The sequence below is a fragment of the Rhinatrema bivittatum genome, chromosome 9 (assembly GCF_901001135.1).
Source record: "Rhinatrema bivittatum chromosome 9, aRhiBiv1.1, whole genome shotgun sequence".
NCBI classification, from domain to species: Eukaryota; Metazoa; Chordata; class Amphibia; order Gymnophiona; family Rhinatrematidae; genus Rhinatrema; species Rhinatrema bivittatum.
In genome coordinates, this window is record NC_042623.1 from 167294068 (window position 1) to 167312091 (window position 18024).

Below are 18024 nucleotides of genomic sequence, written 5' to 3' on the forward strand. Positions count from 1 at the left end.
CATAAGTACTGGCAAGTTAGATGTAAAGTAGTAGAAAGACAGTCTAAGAGAATTTGAGAAGTTTGCCAGAGACAAACTCTAATAAAATCTTTTTCAAGTACATTCTAAGCAAAAATTTATGAGTGAATCAGTTGGGCCTTATCCCTTTGACATATAACCAGGGGTTATATGTCAAAGGGATAAAAGTGACACTCCGTGAGGACAAGTAAATAGTGAAAAAACTGAATGAATTATTTGCCTCAGGCTTTATGGAGAGACACTGGGGACATAGATACATCAGAAAAGTTCCTCTGAGGGTGATTCTGAGCACCTAAAGCAAAATGTATGTATGATAATGGATGTTATGTTAGATCAAACTAACAAACTCGAGCATCCCGGCTGGTATTCATCTCAGAGTTCTGAAAGAACTCAAAATATGAAATTGCAGACCGGTTAGTAATTTGTAACCTATCATTTAAATCAGCCACAGTTCCTGTACACTGGAGAGTGGCCAATAGAACACCAATTTTTAAAGAGATCTCCAGGGGTTATCTGGGAAACCGTAGACCAGGGGTGGCCCAACTCTGGTCTCTGAGAGCCACAAACAGACCAGGTTTTCAGGATAGCCACCATGAATATGCAGGAGATAGATTTGCAGGCTCTCGAGGACTGGAGTTGGCCAACTCTGATATAAAGAGACATGACTAAATGGGGAAGGGTCAACATGGTTTTAAGCAAAGGCAGGTCTTCCCTTACAAATCTATTCAATTTTTTTTGAAGGTGTAAATGAACATGTAAAAAAAAAACCCCAAAAAAACACGACTGTTGATGTAGCATATTTGGATTCTTAGAAGGCATCTGACAAAGTCTACCATGACAGACTCTTCAGGAAATCAAAAAGTCATGGGACAGAAGGCAGTGTCCCATTGTGGACTGCTAATTGGTTACAAGACCTTGGGCAAGTCACTTCTCCCTCCATTGCCTCAGGTACAAATTTAGATTGTGAGCCCACTCAGGACAGGGAAACTGCCTGTAGAACCTGAATGTAATCTGCTCTGAAGTGTCTGAAAGGCGGAATATAAATCAAATCAAATAAATAAGCAGAGGGTAGGACTAAATGGTCAGTTTTCCAAATGGAGTAGGGTCATCAGTGGAGTACCACAGCAATCTGCATTGGGACCTGTGCTGTTTAGCATATTAATAAATGATCCGTAAAAGGGAACAATGGGCGACATGATCAAGTTTGCGGATGACACGAAATTATTCAAAGTTGTTAAAACAGCAACAGATTTTGAGGAAAAATTCAAGAACCTTGCAAGATTAAGAGGGAGCGCATCTGAATGGGCAGGTTAAATTTAATATAAAAAAGTGCAAAGTGATGCACATAAGGACAAATAATCCCAGGTACAGGAACACAATTGCTAGGTTCTATATTATGAGTCATCACCCAGAAAAAGGAACTTGGAGCTCCTGTGGACAATACATTGAAATCCTCAGCTCAGTGGCAGCAGCTGTCAAAAAAGCAAATACAATGTCAGGAATGATCTGAAAAGGAATGGAGAATAAAACAGAGAACAACATGTTGCCTCTGTATTGAGCCATGGTATGACCTGTGATGTTCTCGTCACCCCATCTCAAAAAAAGAGAGCAGAACTAAAAAAGGTACAGGAGGCAACACAGATTACAGTCTTTGGCTTAAAAAGAGATGGCTAAGGGGGGACATGACAGAAGTTTATAAATTCATAAGTGGGGTAGAACAGGTAAATAAACAAGAAATTTAGTCTTACCCGATAATTTCCTGTTTTTGAATCCTGCTATACCAGTCCAGATACATGGGTTTTCTCCCCTTACTAGCAGATGGAGACAGAAGACACACCCTTTTCTGTGACATCATCACTAGTATTTAACATAGGAATACTGGCTTTTTGCTGGAGCTGCACTATGTCAAAGTCATAGAAGAAGAAAAAACAACAGATTCTAACTCTTAGATAACATGTACATAAAAGGATCCTCCAAATAAATAATCATTCTAACCTTTTCTTGGATTAATGAAGATGGAAATAAAGGAAGAGAGGAAGTGAAAAATAAATCCCCAGTTGCCTCTTAATCTCTGTAAACCATGGTACACCACTTCAAAGACTGCACAGGCCCAACTTCCCAGGAAGGTCTAGGACTGGTGTAGCAGGATTCAAGGATGGAAATTATCAGGCAAGATTAAATTCTCCTCTTATCATCCTGCTACACAAGTCCAGAGAGTGGGAAGTACCCAAACCCAAATAATCTGGGAGGAAGTTAGGGCCAGCCTGAATGCTAGCTCCAAAGGCTGTGCTCTTCCTTTGCATAAGCATCCAGACTGAAACATTTTGTGAAAGAATATAAGAAACCCCAGATGACTGCCTTACAGATATCCTTCAGGGTATGAGCAAAAGACTCTACCCAAGAAGAAATTTGAGTTATCACCAAATGTGCCCAAAGGGCCTCTGAACACTGCTAACCTTTCAACAAATAAACTGAATCAATTGCTTTTTTAATCTCTCTAGGCAAAAAAGGTTTAGAAGCAGTATCACTCTTATGAAGACAACAAATAAAACAATATCAGATTTCCGAAAAAAGGATTAAAGACTTCTAAGTTCCTAAGAAGAACCTAATGGATATCCAATCACTGGACTGACCTGTTTTAACCATGGCACTCCCCCTCTCACTAACACCAGTAGAGACGGAATCTGATTTAAGTGGAACAGAGAAACCAGTTTAGGAAAAAGGACTGATCTACGAGACACTGAAACCAATGAGAAGACCAGAAAGGATTTCTGAAAGACCAGGCTTGTAATTCAGAAAGACCTCTAGCAGAACAAATGGTCACCAGAAAACCCGTCATCAGCGATAAATCCTACAGGGCAGCACTGTTAAGAGGCTCCTACAGTGAGTACACTAAGTCTCTGGGAACCAAATTAAGGTCCCACTGAGGAACCAAGGACCTAAAAAGGAGACCAAAGATGTTAGAACCACCTCGGAGGAAAAACAAAAGAATCTGGGTGAAAAACAAAACCCCCTGAATTATCTACCTTATAAATGGGCTCTAACCGATGGCCTGCAAATGCGCAGTAGAGAGCAGCTTTACCGCGCATGCGCGGGCGAGCAGGTCGGTCAGAGTTTGCCTGTTAACAAAAATGGCGCTGGGAGGACCAGTAGCGGCGGCGGCGCGCGCGAGGGAGGGAGGGACCTCCCCCCCACCCCGGAGATCTTCCGTCTGTGCCATCCGAAGGGGTTGTGAATGAGCTGGGAGAGGAGGGGAGGGAGAATGGGGGAGGAGAGGTGGGAGAGGTGGAAGGGAGAATGAAGGGGAGGGAGAATGAGGGGGGAGGTGGAATGAGGGGGGAAGAAAATGGACCGAAAATTTTTTTTAATGTAGCCCGTTGTTACGGGCTTAACGGCTAGTACTTCTATAAACAGGGGATAGCAGCCAGATAAATTTGGGATCTGAAAGAGGGCGAAAACAAAATTGGAGTGCCCTGAATGGAAAAAAAGTGTTTTTTCAAAATGTAAAAAAAAAATAAAAAATGGAGGAACCTACGATTAAGCTTCCAAATTGGAATATGAAAGTGAGCCTCTGAAAGATTCCAAGAAGAGAGAAACTCGCCCTACCACACAGTCATTAATAAGGACTAGCAGGAAGAGGGGGAAAGACAACTTCAAACAGAAGCTCCTCCTGAGCCAAAAACATGCTCCCACCTAAACCCTCTACCAAACCCTTTCTGGGGCTGGCAGTCTCTCACAGTGCTCACTTAACTGGGAAGCATGAGAAGCTGGGGGGGCCCCCCCCCCCCCCAGTTTACTGTCAATAGAGCAAAAAGGACTCACAAAAATGCAGAAATGCCCAAGAAGTCTCAAGTAGGACAGGGAAAGTCCAAAGCCTTGAGTCCATGTCCTGCTGCATCAACCCAGGAGATCCTAGCATCTGCTAGCAACAGAGAATCCAGGCTGCGCCATGGTAACTACCAGTGATGTCATAGAAAAAGCTGACTCCCTCCATCTCCATCTGCTAGCAACAGAGAATCCAGGCTGCGCCATGGTAACTACCAGTGATGTCATAGAAAAAAGCTGACTCCCTCCATCTCCATCTGCTAGCAGAATGAGAAAGACCACTCGGCTGGATTGGTGTAGCAGGATAAGGAACAGTTGTTTACCCTTTCAAACAATACTAAAACAAGGGGGCACTCCATGAAACTAACCACCAGCAGATTTAAAACAAACCACAGAAAGTACTTTGTCAGCGCACAATAAAGCTTGGAATCTATTGCTAGAAGATGTGGTCAAGTTGACTACCATAGCAGAGAGTTTGAAAGGTTTGGACGCATTCTTGGAGGAAAAGTCCATAACACGTTATTAGCCAGGTAGACTAAGGAAAGTCATTGTTATCCCTGAGAGTAACAAGAAACAGATTTCATTTTGAGATTGGCTGGGCACTTGTGACCCAAACTGGCCCATTATATTCTTAATGGATGTGCGAGGCAAGTTGGGAAGGGATATAAAATAGGAGAAACACACACCCAGGAAGTTGCACATGAAGGCTCTTGGGGCTGTACCCAAAAGAGACTGATTCTGATTGACTTGGAAGCCACAAAGGAAGAGTAGAAGGAAACTGTCAGGTAAAAACAAACAAACACATTCATGCCCCTCTCTCCTAAAACATCAAGTGCCTTCCGCTGCACAGATATGGTAGAAATTGGGCAGGAGTGCTGGCATATCAGTATTATTTATAGCATGCTCTTCTACCAAATTTCAGCCAAACTGTCCATGAAGATGGCCCCCCAGTACATGCGTATGGACAGAAAAAGTCTCAACAACAGGCACATTCATTTACTGAAAGGCACCTAAAAGGAATGTTGGCTGTTGACCCTCTTGATGGAAGGGTCATGGGCCTGTGCTGTCTAATGGGAGGGGGGATGTTACATCCGTGCTCTCTCTGTTTTCTAGATAAAGCTGAATGAGTTCACTCTGAGATATCTTTTTGTATTTGCTAAGCAGAACATATGAGAGTTAAATCAAATCTCTTATTCTTTTCCCGTCAGCAAACAGAACCATCATCCTTCCTCCCTATGTAATTTAATGACATTAATCAACAATTCCTCTTTATTTTGTCTTTTTTTTTATACAGAAAGTCTCCTACAATAGATGTTCATTTCTCCTTAGAAGACATATAAAAAAAAAAAAAAAGAAGAAGAAAAAGAAAAAAAAAAAAAAAAAGATTTTTCCAGGATGGTCTGCTGGCTTACTGCAGTGCTGTGCAGCGCCAAACAAAGTTCTTGGCTCGATCCCAAGTCCGGTCTTCCAGTCCCCAAGTTAGTTATAGAATATGATGCTCCGAGGCAGTATTCACAGCCCCCGGGGGGGTGTCATGGTCATCACTCAGGGGCGACAACTAGTAGCCAGATTCAGTGCCCAGGATTATAGAGCTCCAGAAGCAGCCCTGGTGCATGGTCTCTACTCGAGAGCTGTTGCTGCAATAACTGATCCAAGTTTTGAAGTTGGAGGTGGGGAGAGATAAAATAGGGACAGCATCCCCAAGCAGGTGCGAATGAAGGCTCATGGTGCCAGGATTCCAATCCTAGTTGTGAGTGAGCTGAAGGCTTATAGGAGGAGGAGAAAATTGCCAGATTGAAAAAAAAAAACAAACAGGTTTTCCTTTTGGTGTATTGATGTCATTTCAGTTAAGATGATAGTTTTGATAGTCTGCCTTGTTCTCTGCAGAGAGCTTGCCACCCCCTGCCTCATTCCTCCTTGTCTGCTTCACTCTTACTCCCCTCACCAAAGAACAACAGAACTGGCTGGCTCTAGCAACTTATTTCTGCTATGACTTCATCCTGAGACAGATGTTTAAGAAGCAGGAAGCCTGAAGTTAGAACTATTAGAGGTCCAGTATGATGTTGATGAAGATTCCGATGATGCATTCTAGGCTTACGATGAGTCTATCTTTATGGTTCGTCATCAGAGTCTTCATCACCAGAGTCCGTTTCCTCATCCCCCGATGTTCCATCAGAGGAGCCTTCCTCTTCTTCTTCACGGGCCAACAGCTTCTTAAAGACCTGATATTCCTCAGGTGAGGCGTGGGCTGTCCTTGTCAGGAAAACATCCTCAGAGACTCTGATGACATCCTTGAGTTTGGGGTTACAGATCAGGGTCTGACCCTTTTTATCGGGAGTTTGATATCGACCAAGACGCTCCAGGAAAACATGTCTGTTCTTAATCTCTGTTAATGTGGTCTGAAAAAGGCCGGACTTTACTGCTTCCTGCTGCTGAATTCCCATCCTGAAGTAGGCATACTATAGAAGAAAAGGGAAATAAAATATTATGAGCAAAATATGCATATGTTTCTCAATTAAATTGAACTCTTTCAATCTAAATTATTTTGCTGCAAAAAAAAAAAAAAAAAGGGAGAATGATGCGCTTCCCATTTTCTTATTGGAACAGGAGAAAATCAAATTAGAACCACGATACAAGGAATGCAGTACATACATCTGTATTTATAGCACTCCTATCTTAGATCCACACAACTGAGAACACTAGTATTCTCCATCAACGAGCAGGGCTGAATCAGCCACGACATGTGAGTAATATCATTCGATGCTAATGAACACAACGAGTGAGATAATCAAATTTGCAGATGACACAAAATTATTCAGAGTAGTTAAATCACAAGCACATTGAAATCGTCGGTACAGTGTGCTGCGGCAGTCAAAAAAGCAAACAGAATGTTGGGAATTATTAGAAAGGGAATGGTGAATAAAACGGAAAATGTCAATGCCTCTGTATCGCTCCGTGGTGAGACTGCACCTTGAATACTGTGTACAATTCTGGTCGCCGCATCTCAAAAAAGATATAATTGCGATGGAGAAGGTACAGAGAAGGGCTACCAAAATGATAAGGGGAATGGAACAACTCCCCTATGAGGAAAGACTAAAGAGGTTAGGACTTTTCAGCTTGGAGAAGAGAAGACTGAGGGGGGATAGGATAGAGGTGTTTAAAATCATGAGAGGTCTAGAACGGGTAGATGTGAATCTGTTATTTACTCTTTCGGATAGTAGAAAGACTAGGGGGCACTCCATGAAGTTAGCATGGGGCACATTTAAAACTAATCGGAGAAAGTTCTTTTTTACTCAACGTACAATTAAACTCTGGAATTTGTTGCCAGAGGATGTGGTTAGTGCAGTTAGTATAGCTGTGTTTAAAAAAGGATTGGATAAGTTCTTGGAGGAGAAGTCCATTACCTGCTATTAAGTTCACTTAGAGAATAGCCACTGCCATTAGCAATGGTAACATGGAATAGACTTAGTTTCTGGGTACTTGCCAGGTTCTTATGGCCTGGATTGGCCACTGTTGGAAACAGGATGCTGGGCTTGATGGACCCTTGGTCTGACCCAGTATGGCATTTTCTTATGTTCTCTAATAGATTGATCTGAAGATTTTGTTCTTGTGGAGACCATAGACCCTGTGTTTTCAGGTGGTCTAAATGAGCTCCCCAGCCCTTGCGCGAGCCATCGGTTGTAAGCACTGTGTTGTGCGGCGGAGTGTTGAAGGGGGCGCCCTTGGTGAGTGTAGATTTGTTGAGCCACCAGGTGTTGTCCTTGGACATTTCCGCTGTAAGTGTTACTCTGAATCGTAGTAGTTGGGAGCGCTGATTCCATTGATGTTTTAAGCCCCACTGAAGTCATCTCATATGCCATCTGGTATTGGGGACAGTGTAAATGGTCGCTGCCATGTGACCCAGTACCGTAAGGATCTGATGATCTGAAGGATGTTGTGTCATTCTGAGGGAACGTAAAAGGCGAATCATCTCCATTCACCTGAACTCCGGCAGGAAGGCTCGGCTGCAAGTGGTATCCAATTGAGCTCCTATGAACTGTAGGATTTGTGTTGGGGTTAAGATCGACTTCTGGAAGTTGATGACTAATCCCAATTGGTCTAAACTCTTGGTCAATTGGTGTAAATACGTTAATAGTAGCGAGGGATTCGATGCCACCAGAAGCCAATCATCGAGGTATGGAAATATCTTCATTCCCTGCTGCCAGAGGGATGCCACCACCACCATGCATTTTGTGAAAACTCTAGGGGCCGACGACAGGCCAAAGGGAAGAACCGTATATTGATAATGGTTGTTCTAGAATTGGAACGAAAGGTAATGCCATGAGGACGGGTGGATAGGGATGTGCTTGTAAGCATCCTTCAAATCTATGGAGCACATCCAATCGTTGGGTTGGAGGAGCGGTAGTATTGATTTCAAGGCTCTTGAATTTCTCCTTTACTATATACTTGTTCAATTCCCGGAGGTCTAGGATTGGACGTAGGACACCGGACTTCTTGGGAATTAGGAAGTATGGAGAATAGAACCCCCTTGCTGCGGGCCCACATGGGAATGATTTGTATGGCCCGTTGGTAAAGTAACAACGCTATTTCTGTCACTAATTGGGGTTGATGGAGTTTGAAACCCCCTGCTGATAGATGTGGGAGTGGGGGTTTTTTCCAGAAAATGAAGTTGACACCCATTTTGTATGATGTCCAGGACCCAACGGTTGAAGGTTAGGTTTTCCCAGTCCGTCAAACATGCTGTCAGACGTCCTGGTGGATTGAGCCATGGTGATGGCAAAGAAATTTCTAAAAAGACTGTGAGGGTTTAGCCTGAGTTGCAGGCTGCTGGCGCTGGTTTCGATTAGGTCTCGAGTGTCCCCTCCCTCTAAGTTTGTCAGTGTTGCAAGCGTTGTTGCGGCTGATAAGAGGGAAACTGATAGGAGGAGCAGGGTCTGAAGGGCCTACGTGAATACGTTTGTCTACGCCCTCCAGGGAAGTAGTGGCTCGGTGTATTGTACGCTTGGGGGGGGGGGGGGGGGGGGGGGGGGGGGGGGAGGCAGTTAATGACTGCACTGCGACTGATTGTTCCTTGAGATTTGATACTGTCTCTTGAAACAGTAGTCCAAATAAATTGTCCCCTTTGCATGAAATTGGCGAACTTGGCGTGGACGTCCTCTCGGATCGCACTTGCTCTCAGCCATGCCATACGGCGTGCTGCAATGGCTGTTGCAGAGGACCTAGTTGTGGTTTCAAAGGCCTCATACACCGTTCTGAGCAAGTGTTGAATACCTTCTTCAATATCCTGTATTGGTTTGGATGTAGTTGGATCAGGGAGCTCTGATGTAAATAGCTGACCCTTAGTCGCTAGCAAGCATTCGAACAGATATTGTACAATATAAAACTGATGTTGGTGAATGCATGCTGATAACATTGCTGATTGGAATGTTTTCCCTGCAAATTCATCTAGTCAGCGATGATCCTTACCTGGGGGTGCAGAGGCGTGTAGCTTAGTTTTCTTAGCCCTCTGCATGGCTGATTCCACCACGATGGAAGTGTGTGGAAGTTGTGGCAATGAATAAAGTGGGGATTGTTTATACGGTACTTTAAAGTTGGGTCGGTGCCCCAGTGTACGGTGTTTCCCATGATTTCTCTAAAACTGAGTCAAAAACCTTGTGGGAGGGCAATGACGTAGGCTCTGCTGGTAAGTCGAAGATCTTTAGAAGATCTAGAGTTTCAGCCCTAGGATCCGGCACTTTTTGAACATCCACATGTAAAATGGAGCCCACCTTTTCCAGAAATTTGGGGTAGGACAAGTCCTCCAGTAGTGAGTATGGCTCTGGATGCTCGTCCGGTGCATCAGAAGGATAACCTGTGGCGGTATCTGGAGACGAACAAGGGGAGCCTGGTTGGGCCGGAGAAGGTATTAAAGGATTCAGTGGCTTGGGACTGGCGGGTTGAATGATTGGAGTAGGCTTCGGGGTTGGCTCCCGTGACAAAGGAATGGAATGTGGTGAATCCTCCTTTCGGGACGGTGGGAGGGTGAATGTATTTTGTAGTGTTAAAAAATCCAGACAGTGCTTCTGAGAGTTGAGAGAAGGCTTGCTGTGTGCTGGGGGGCATTGGAGGTTTTGTTACCCCTTGTCCATGTCTTGGGGAGATCACCGCAGACAAGATGTCTGAGCTATCGCTACGTCTTGGATGTTTTTCTGGTCGTAAGTCGTGGGTTATCTTCCGTTTTTTGGTGAATGGCTCCTGTAGAACCTGAGTCCTTTGCCTGTGTGTGGATACGGATGATAAATTGGAATAAACTTGTGATTTTGGAGAAGATGATGGGAATTAGAGGGTACCGCTATTAGTTCCTCATCGGATGTCAGACGGTGAGCTGGGGTATGTTCTTCCTGCGGTGACCTCGAAGGTTTAGAAGTCTGAGAGCTCGGTGTGGACAAGCTGTGTTGTCTTGGAACGTTAGATTTAGGTAGAGAGGCCTGTATACGTTCTCTGGAACGAGGTCGTTCGCTTTTCCATGGTAGACTGGCCCCAGTCTCCATCACATCTGAGGCAACTGGTTTAGCTGTTGCCTCGACTTGTGCATCAGGGTGGAAGTTGGATGTGTTGAAAATGCATGCGAATGCATCGATGATGGTTGATGATGTGTCTTTTTGGCGCATTGTTTGGCTTTTGGCGTTGATCTGGCGCTGATTAGGGAGTGAGGCTTCGATGACACCGTGCGAAGATTGCTTCGAACTTGTGTCATGCTTCAATGCATGCGCTGGTCTCGTGCCATGCGTCAATGGATGTGCGTCGTACTTTGATGGCGGAATCGGGTCAATGCCATGTTTCCTCTTCTGCGTCATGGAAGTCTTCATCGGCACAGGCGTCGATGGTGTTTGCGTCAATGAACATGGTTTCGATCCCGGCGCATCCGACGCATCAGAATGTCCGTGGCTCCGCGGCAGCTCAATTTTCCCAGGTCTCTGCCTTGGATGTGTGGAGGAGCCCCGATTAGACCCCGATCAATCCTGATGGGGTGCAGGTGGCTTTCTGTGGGGGGTGTCGACCCCTGCGGGCCTTCCCTTCGTTAACTCCAAGCCTGGAGGACGGTAAATTGATAGATGAGGCCCTTCTTACCTTCAGACCCGTAGGTTTCGAGAAGCCTGGGGAAGAATGTGATCTCAGATGGCGGAACATAGGTGCCGATGGAGTGAAGTTTTAGTTCTTCGATCTTGTGGGTTCTTTACCCCTGGGCGACATGTGGCCGCAGTGCTGGCATTCATGCTGATTATGATCAGGGCCCAGGTATCGGTAATGGACATGATCTTTCCACAACTACAGGGCTTAAAGCCCGACAGCCTCGGGGCAGATTTTTTTGACATTGATTTTCTAATTTTAGTACTCAGGTGAGAAGAAAGAAGCTCCGCGTGCGTTCCCGTGTGCAGAAAGAAACAGACTGAGGAGAGATCTCTTTCCTGCGTGGGAACTCGCGCGCAGCCGCACAGAGCAAAGCTCTGTCTTTCTCTTTAGAAGCTCCGCCTCCCAGCCCTGATTGACACTTCCCATGACAGCATGGCTAATTCAGCCCTGCTATCAACAGGAAAATGCTTCCTGCCCCTTATAAGCTTTAAAGAACACCCTCAATAACATCAACATTTTTTTCTAGTATGGAGGGAACCAAAACTGTACTCCATATTCCAGATGAGGCCCTACCAAGACTTATGCAGAGGTACTATTCGCCTCCTTTTCCTTTCTCATATATACAGGGACACCCCATGTTTGTTTGCTATTTTCATCTTCATATTATTTGGATGTTTGTTGAGGATTTTGCCTGATGGCTGGTGACACTCACTACACCAGTCCACAACCATTTTGTTTCTAGGTGCAAGATCAGACCAATATGGTGAGAGAGAGGACCATCCCCACTCATTCTCACCTGGAACTTGTACTCCAACTCCTGGTGCTCTTCATGCAAGATGTTTGGAGTTGTGCGCAGGATTTCCGTCACCTGTTGAGCTGAGAAAAGGCAGCGCTCCTTCAAGAAATACACTGTGGCATCCACTCGCTTGTGAGGGAGGGTCAGGATGCTGGGGCACAGAGAAATTACTTTCTGGAGGTTTCCTGCAGTGCAGCAAGAGACAAAGAGTTAATGAAGAGGAGGGGGCAGAAGTTTCCCTCTGGAAACGCTGGTATATAATTCTTGCACCCCCCTTGATCCTTTTAAATAATATTAAAGCAGCAGTGTGTCACAAGAGACATACCCACATTGTCTAACAAATAGCAATGTTATCTGTGCTTGCCTATGATTCTATTACTGATTTTTATCCCTTTTCCCTCATCCTGGTTAGCCAGTTTGCACTTGCTGCTACTGTGCTTCCATTTGGGTTTTGGCCTAATAACACCCACAGCATTCCTCCACCTCCTCTTTCCTGGTTAGCAGCCACATTCCAGAATGCAGGCCTGGCTGTAAAGTGGGAAAACTGCAAGAATGCATTGGCACCCATACACTATAGCAAGCCTCAAAGAACAATTTTCAGCAGCCAACATAAGGCTAAACTCTTTGGGGGTAATTTTCAAAGGAGTTGAGTGTGTAACATTATCGTAGCAAATTTTCAAAGGCCATTAGTAAGGGCACTTACTTGAGTAAATCCTATGGACAATTTAATGGCATATACTGTAGCAATTTTCAAAAGCCTACTTACTCGAGTAAAGTGCATTTATATGTGTAAAAACAAGTTTTACTCTAGTAAATGTACATGCAGACTTTATCCCAAATTTTTAAAAGTGGACTTACAAGAATAATGCCCAAACCGCTTAATCCGAAACGGGACAAATATAAATGGCTGGACAACAAACATTATTATTATATGCATAAAATGGTAATCTATTCACTTTGACATACTAATACACACTCCCAGTTTTATAAATTTAAGGACTGGGTATGTGTCAGTATGTCGAAGTGAATAGAATACCATTTTTTGCATATAATAATAGTGTGGATTTTTTTGTCCATCCATAATGCCACCTTGAAAATGAGCAGATGAGCATGGAACACAGTGCGACATAAGTACACACATTTACACTTGTTCGTAAATCTACACATCCACTTGTAATGTGGATGTGTAGATTTACACGCATGTTTTCAGAAATCAAAATTATGTGCGTAAATGGTTTCCCCGCCTCCAACACAGCCACCCAGAGCACCTCTTTCTAGCGCGTATAAAAGTACATGTAGTATCGTTTCTGCTTGTACTTTCTGCCTCCAACCCATAGGCAATTTTCAAAAATCCTTTTATGTGTATAAAAATAGCCTTGTGTGTAAATTATTTTGAAAATTCAGCCCTGAAAGTATTATCCTGCACATTTTGTGGTATAGATTTCAAGTAGCCATATTGACTCTGGATGGCATCCAAAGAAGTGATCTACATGGTCTCAAACACTCATCTACTTCTGTTCATTACCCTTTTGTTGATTCAATAAAAATTTACCACATTCTACAAAACATCTAACCTGATTCTGAAAGGCATCCACTGAATGACTAAAACAATAGGTTACAAAACCACAGGAAGTTTCCCTTTAATTTTGTCTCAGTCTGACCAAGTGTGGACCCTTAGGAATACTGATGCTAGAAAACAGGATATTGTGGTGTGGGAGAAAAACACAACAGTGGCATTGCTACTAGAGTTGTTAGGACCTAGTGAATACTCTGTGAATTGTATGGAGAAAGCGATAATCCTCAAGTACCAAGAGATGCAATCAGAGACCAAGAAAATGTGGCAAGAGGCTCCTGCACCTGCAGCCGCACTGCCCGGAGTGGCAGACCCTCCTGAAACCACCGTGTCTTTTAACTTCGCGACCCTTAAGAGACGCGGGAACATCGGCACGCTTGCCTACCTTGGGGATAGTCCCTGCGTAGGTCTGACTGGCAAGGCACCACCTTGCAGAGACTTGGAAGCCAAAAAGGCTTTATGCATAAGGAGGACAAAATCTAAAGAAAAGGAATAGAATCAACATCCTGATCTGGAAAAGCAAGGTCCTCCTGTAAAAAAAACTGATCCTGAGCTGCATTCTCATCAGGAGTTGCAGGGACTGGATACAATGTTGGAGGAAGCTCCCCCTCCCCCACAGCCCTTGCCTGAGCTGCATGACATGTGCTTAAAACATGTGCTTAAAACGGCTGCGGTCCCTGCACTGAGGGAGAAAGGATCAGCTCTGAGCTCCTGCGGAGCCTGACGTTTTTGAGCCCCACGAGGCTTGGCTGTTGCTGCAGACCCTGAAAAAGAACTGCCCACCCCCTCTGGAAGGCACCTCTAGCAAATCCCAGTCCTAGAAAACCAGGTGGCTGATTCCTCACATGCTATACACCAGGATGGCCGCGGCATGGTGGGGGGGGGAAAATGGCTCACAGAACACAAAATCAGCCAAAAACTCAGCGATTCAGGTGGGCAGGGGTCCTGGATTGCAGCTGACCAAAAAAGAAAAATTGGTTTTTTTTTTGTTTTATACAGTGCTTAGACACACACGGGTGAAGGGAGGGACTGGACCACCAGTAATCACTTCCCCGGCTGCTTACCTTGCTGGAGCCTGCAATGAAAAGTGCGGGTAAGCTGTGCCTCCGATTTTTTTTTTTTTTTTCAAAGAAACGTGCAGAGGAATGGGAACCTCTCTGCTAAAAGTCCTGAGGCAGGAGCGAAAAGGGGGAGTTACTGGACCTACAGTATCACCCCTTTAAGCCAGGCAAGTGGTCACTGGGAAGAGAGGTCCCAGGCTGAGTACTCAAGGGGAAAATCCCCCCTGGGACCCTGTAAGAGCTGTGAGACAGAGCTGTCTCACATAGACAAGAAGTTTGATTTCCCTCAAATTCTTTTTTTTTTTTTTTTTTTTAAACATAGAAATTAATCAATACTTGCTTGATCCTGGAAACAATCAGAAGGAGAAAGAAAGAAATCGCCACAGTGTGGAAAATAGAGAAAGCTAGGGAACCGCAGGTTCAACTGCCTGCCTCTGCTGGGAGACAGAGAAATACTGAAGGGACGCAGGGTGAGCACTGTCCTGACATAGGATTCCTTTTCAGTTTTTCTCTGTCTCCCTCTGCTGGACAGGAGGCTCAACCCAGTCTGGACTGACCCGGGAACGTACAGGGAAACAGAAATAGACCCAATTATATTATCTGACTAACTAGCTGAGCCACACAGCTAATGAAAATGGACCCCGTGCTGTTTATGTACCTGGTTCTTGGGAAATAATGGACCACTGTTCATAAGGCGATTTGTGGTATTTTTGAGGTAACAATGACTGATGATTCCAGGATTCCTGGTTTCTTTTTTTGGCCTTCTGAGTTAAAAGTGCTGATAAAACAAGATTAGTTATTATGAAACTATTTGCTATTGAGAGTAGGGTGCTATTGTATTCCTGGAGGAAGATATGCCCTTCTTCTGGTACAGAATGGTATACTGAATTAAGTAAATGGACAGAATTGGAACATCTTTCTGTGAAGGTTAGAAGGAAGTACCAGACAGTTGACTGGGAACCTGTACTGGCTTTTCTTAGAGAGGCCTCTACTTAATGAATGTTGGCATTTTGAATTATGGTACTTGGATAGTTATTGCTTTCAGTTTGGAGTTGGGTTGGGTTGGATTGGGATGGGGTCTGGAGTTAGGGATAGTTTCTGGGAAATGTTGATGATTATTCAGAGTGTATTGTAAGCAATGGGTTGTTTTGCTGCCCCTGTACTGGCATTTGCCTGTTCTTGACTTTGTTATTGTGCTATATGGTGCCTATTATGAAGATCTGTTTATATTTCTCTATGCATTTTATTCTGTTTCTTATGGTGCTCAATAAACACATTTTTTAAATTAGGAACATTTGGGACCTACAATTAAAGTATTTGGGACACTGGCACCTGTGATATCTGTGGTTTTTGCATGTCTGATCTTTATGATTAAGAGTTTAGGCACTATTTTTTTTATTTCAGATTATTTTATAGTGTTTTGCTGGGTTGCTTAGTATGTAAAACTCAAGGAAAATATTTAGTTTCAAGAACAAATAATAGTTAGAAAATATTTTTTAAATTGAATATTCAGATTATTTTTGTCCTTGTCTGACTCAAAAATCACTTAACCAATTTTCTAGTATTTGCAAAACTGAAATAGACTGGCTCAGACAGCAATTTGAGAAGCTAAATCTTCCTACGAAAATTGAAATTTAAGATACAAGTACTGTTGTAACCCTTGTACAAACAAACCCTCAACAATGGGAAAAGCTTTGCAACACAACTCTACTTCATGCCAAGTCAACAGGGCAGCATACCTTCTCCAAGGCCCAGCCTCCTCAGGTTCTGCACTCGATCGTTCAGCATCTTTGTTGTCAATTTCAGCACTTCAGGACTCTTCTCCAGGATCTTCAATGTAGTACCAACGTTTAAACCCAATAGCAGGAGTTCTGACACCATTGCCAACCTCTGCTGGGGCACTGGCATGAAGGACACTGGCTGGATTTTAAATAATTGCATTATTTGGGCATCGGTGAAACCCATCTCATGAAGGGACTCTGCTGCTTTGCCCAATTCAGCATCCTCTATTGCTATTTGCATTGATTGTTTGGCGATGGATAACCTGAGATGATCTAGGAGCTTCCAGTTTGGTCTCAGGCTCCCAACAGCAATGGCCAATCCTTCATTATCATCAGATGAGGCTGTTGAACCAAATCTACATTGAATGTGGAGTCTGGGGCACAGAGGTAAGAGGCTCACCGCAGATTGCTGAACAAATGGTAAGGATGGTCTTATAGCCAAGAGACGGGAAAAGGCAAGAAGATCACGACACTGCAGGACCTGAAATAAAAAAATTATAAACTTAAAAAGGAAACTACATAGTCAATGATGTAATTACTTAGGCTGTGCATGCGAGCCTCTCCTAATGCTCAAAGTCTCCACCCCCCAATTTTCTTCCCTATCCCCAGGTTCTCCCAATGCTCAATCTCTTCCCACAATAGTGTCCACCAGTGCTCAAAGTCTCTTCCCCTCCTCGTTTCCTTCAGTACTCATTCTCTTCCCCCCCTCCAACAGGAGATATGATTGAAATTTATAAAATCATGAATGGGGTGGAATGGGTAAAAAGAAAACTATTATTTACCCTTTCAAACAATATTAGGGCTAGGGGCACTCCATCAAACTTGCAACCAGCAAATTTAAAACAAATCATAGGAAGTATTTTTTCACTCAGTGGGTAATCAAGCTATGGAATCTGTTGCCGGAGGAGATGGTCAAGGCAACTAACATAGTAGGATTGGACAAGTTTCTGAATAAAAAAAAATCCATAATCAGTTATTAGCCAGGCAGACGTGGGAAACCAGCGCTTATCCCTTGGAGTGAAATATAAGAAATAGATCAACTATCAGGGATTTGGCAGGATACTTGTGACCTGGTCTGGCCACTGTCAGATACAGAAAGCTGACTTGATAGACCTTACCTAACAAGAATGGTACTTCTTATGTAACCCCCGTTTTCCCCAATAGTCAGTCTCAGGCCTCATTTCCTTCAATGCTCACAGGCTCTGCTCCCATTTTCCCCAATTTTCAGTCTCTTTCCCGTTTCCCTGAATGCTCAGTTTCTTTCTCCCTCCCGCTTCCTCCAATGCTCACACACGTCTACCCTCCAGTTTCCCTAATAGCCACGCAGTCTCTGACCCGCATAGTATTAACTAGTCTTCTCCCCAGTGTTCACTCAGTCTCGCCCCCTATCACGTTTCACAGCAGTCTCAATTCACCCGCATGCAAGTTGAGGAACGAAGAACAGGAGCTATCTATATTGTGAAATCTATACCCATGAAACAACAGGATATCTATAAATACTCATATGAAGACGTGACAGATGCGGTCTGCTTTAAGAGACCTATATGAAACACTGTTAAGGTGTTGGACAAATAAAATGTTTGGTATAACGCTTCAAAAAACTCACCCGCATGAGGCTATGGCGCATGCTTAGCACACACGGAAGATATTACAGTATTGCCGGACTGGGCTATTTCACGCCCAAATGGGTTACTTTTTTTTCTTTTTCTGTTGAGCTATTTTTTTTTATCTGGACGACTGTGGAGCTGAGTGCTAGCACCCCTCCATATGCCTTTTCCTTTGCTGGGGGAACAAAGCCAGCAGTCGCAGAGTGATGACAATTCGGAAGCAGCAGCCAATCAGAGGTGACAGGAACAG

General features: G+C 44.0%; 1 protein-coding gene across 1 annotated transcript; it reads right to left on the minus strand.

Annotated features, from left to right (window-relative positions):
- Nucleotides 1-3313: 3313 nt before the first annotated feature.
- On the minus strand, nt 3314-18020 carry MTERF4 (mitochondrial transcription termination factor 4). The gene is made up of 4 exons (XM_029615607.1): nt 17774-18020; nt 16126-16648; nt 11753-11937; nt 3314-6302 (listed from the first exon to the last, which is right to left on the minus strand). The coding sequence occupies exons 1-4, from the start codon at nt 17792-17794 to the stop codon at nt 5955-5957; spliced, it is 1077 nt and encodes a 358-aa protein (XP_029471467.1). The 5' UTR covers nt 17795-18020; the 3' UTR covers nt 3314-5954.
- Between the last annotated feature and the right edge of the window lie 4 nt (nt 18021-18024).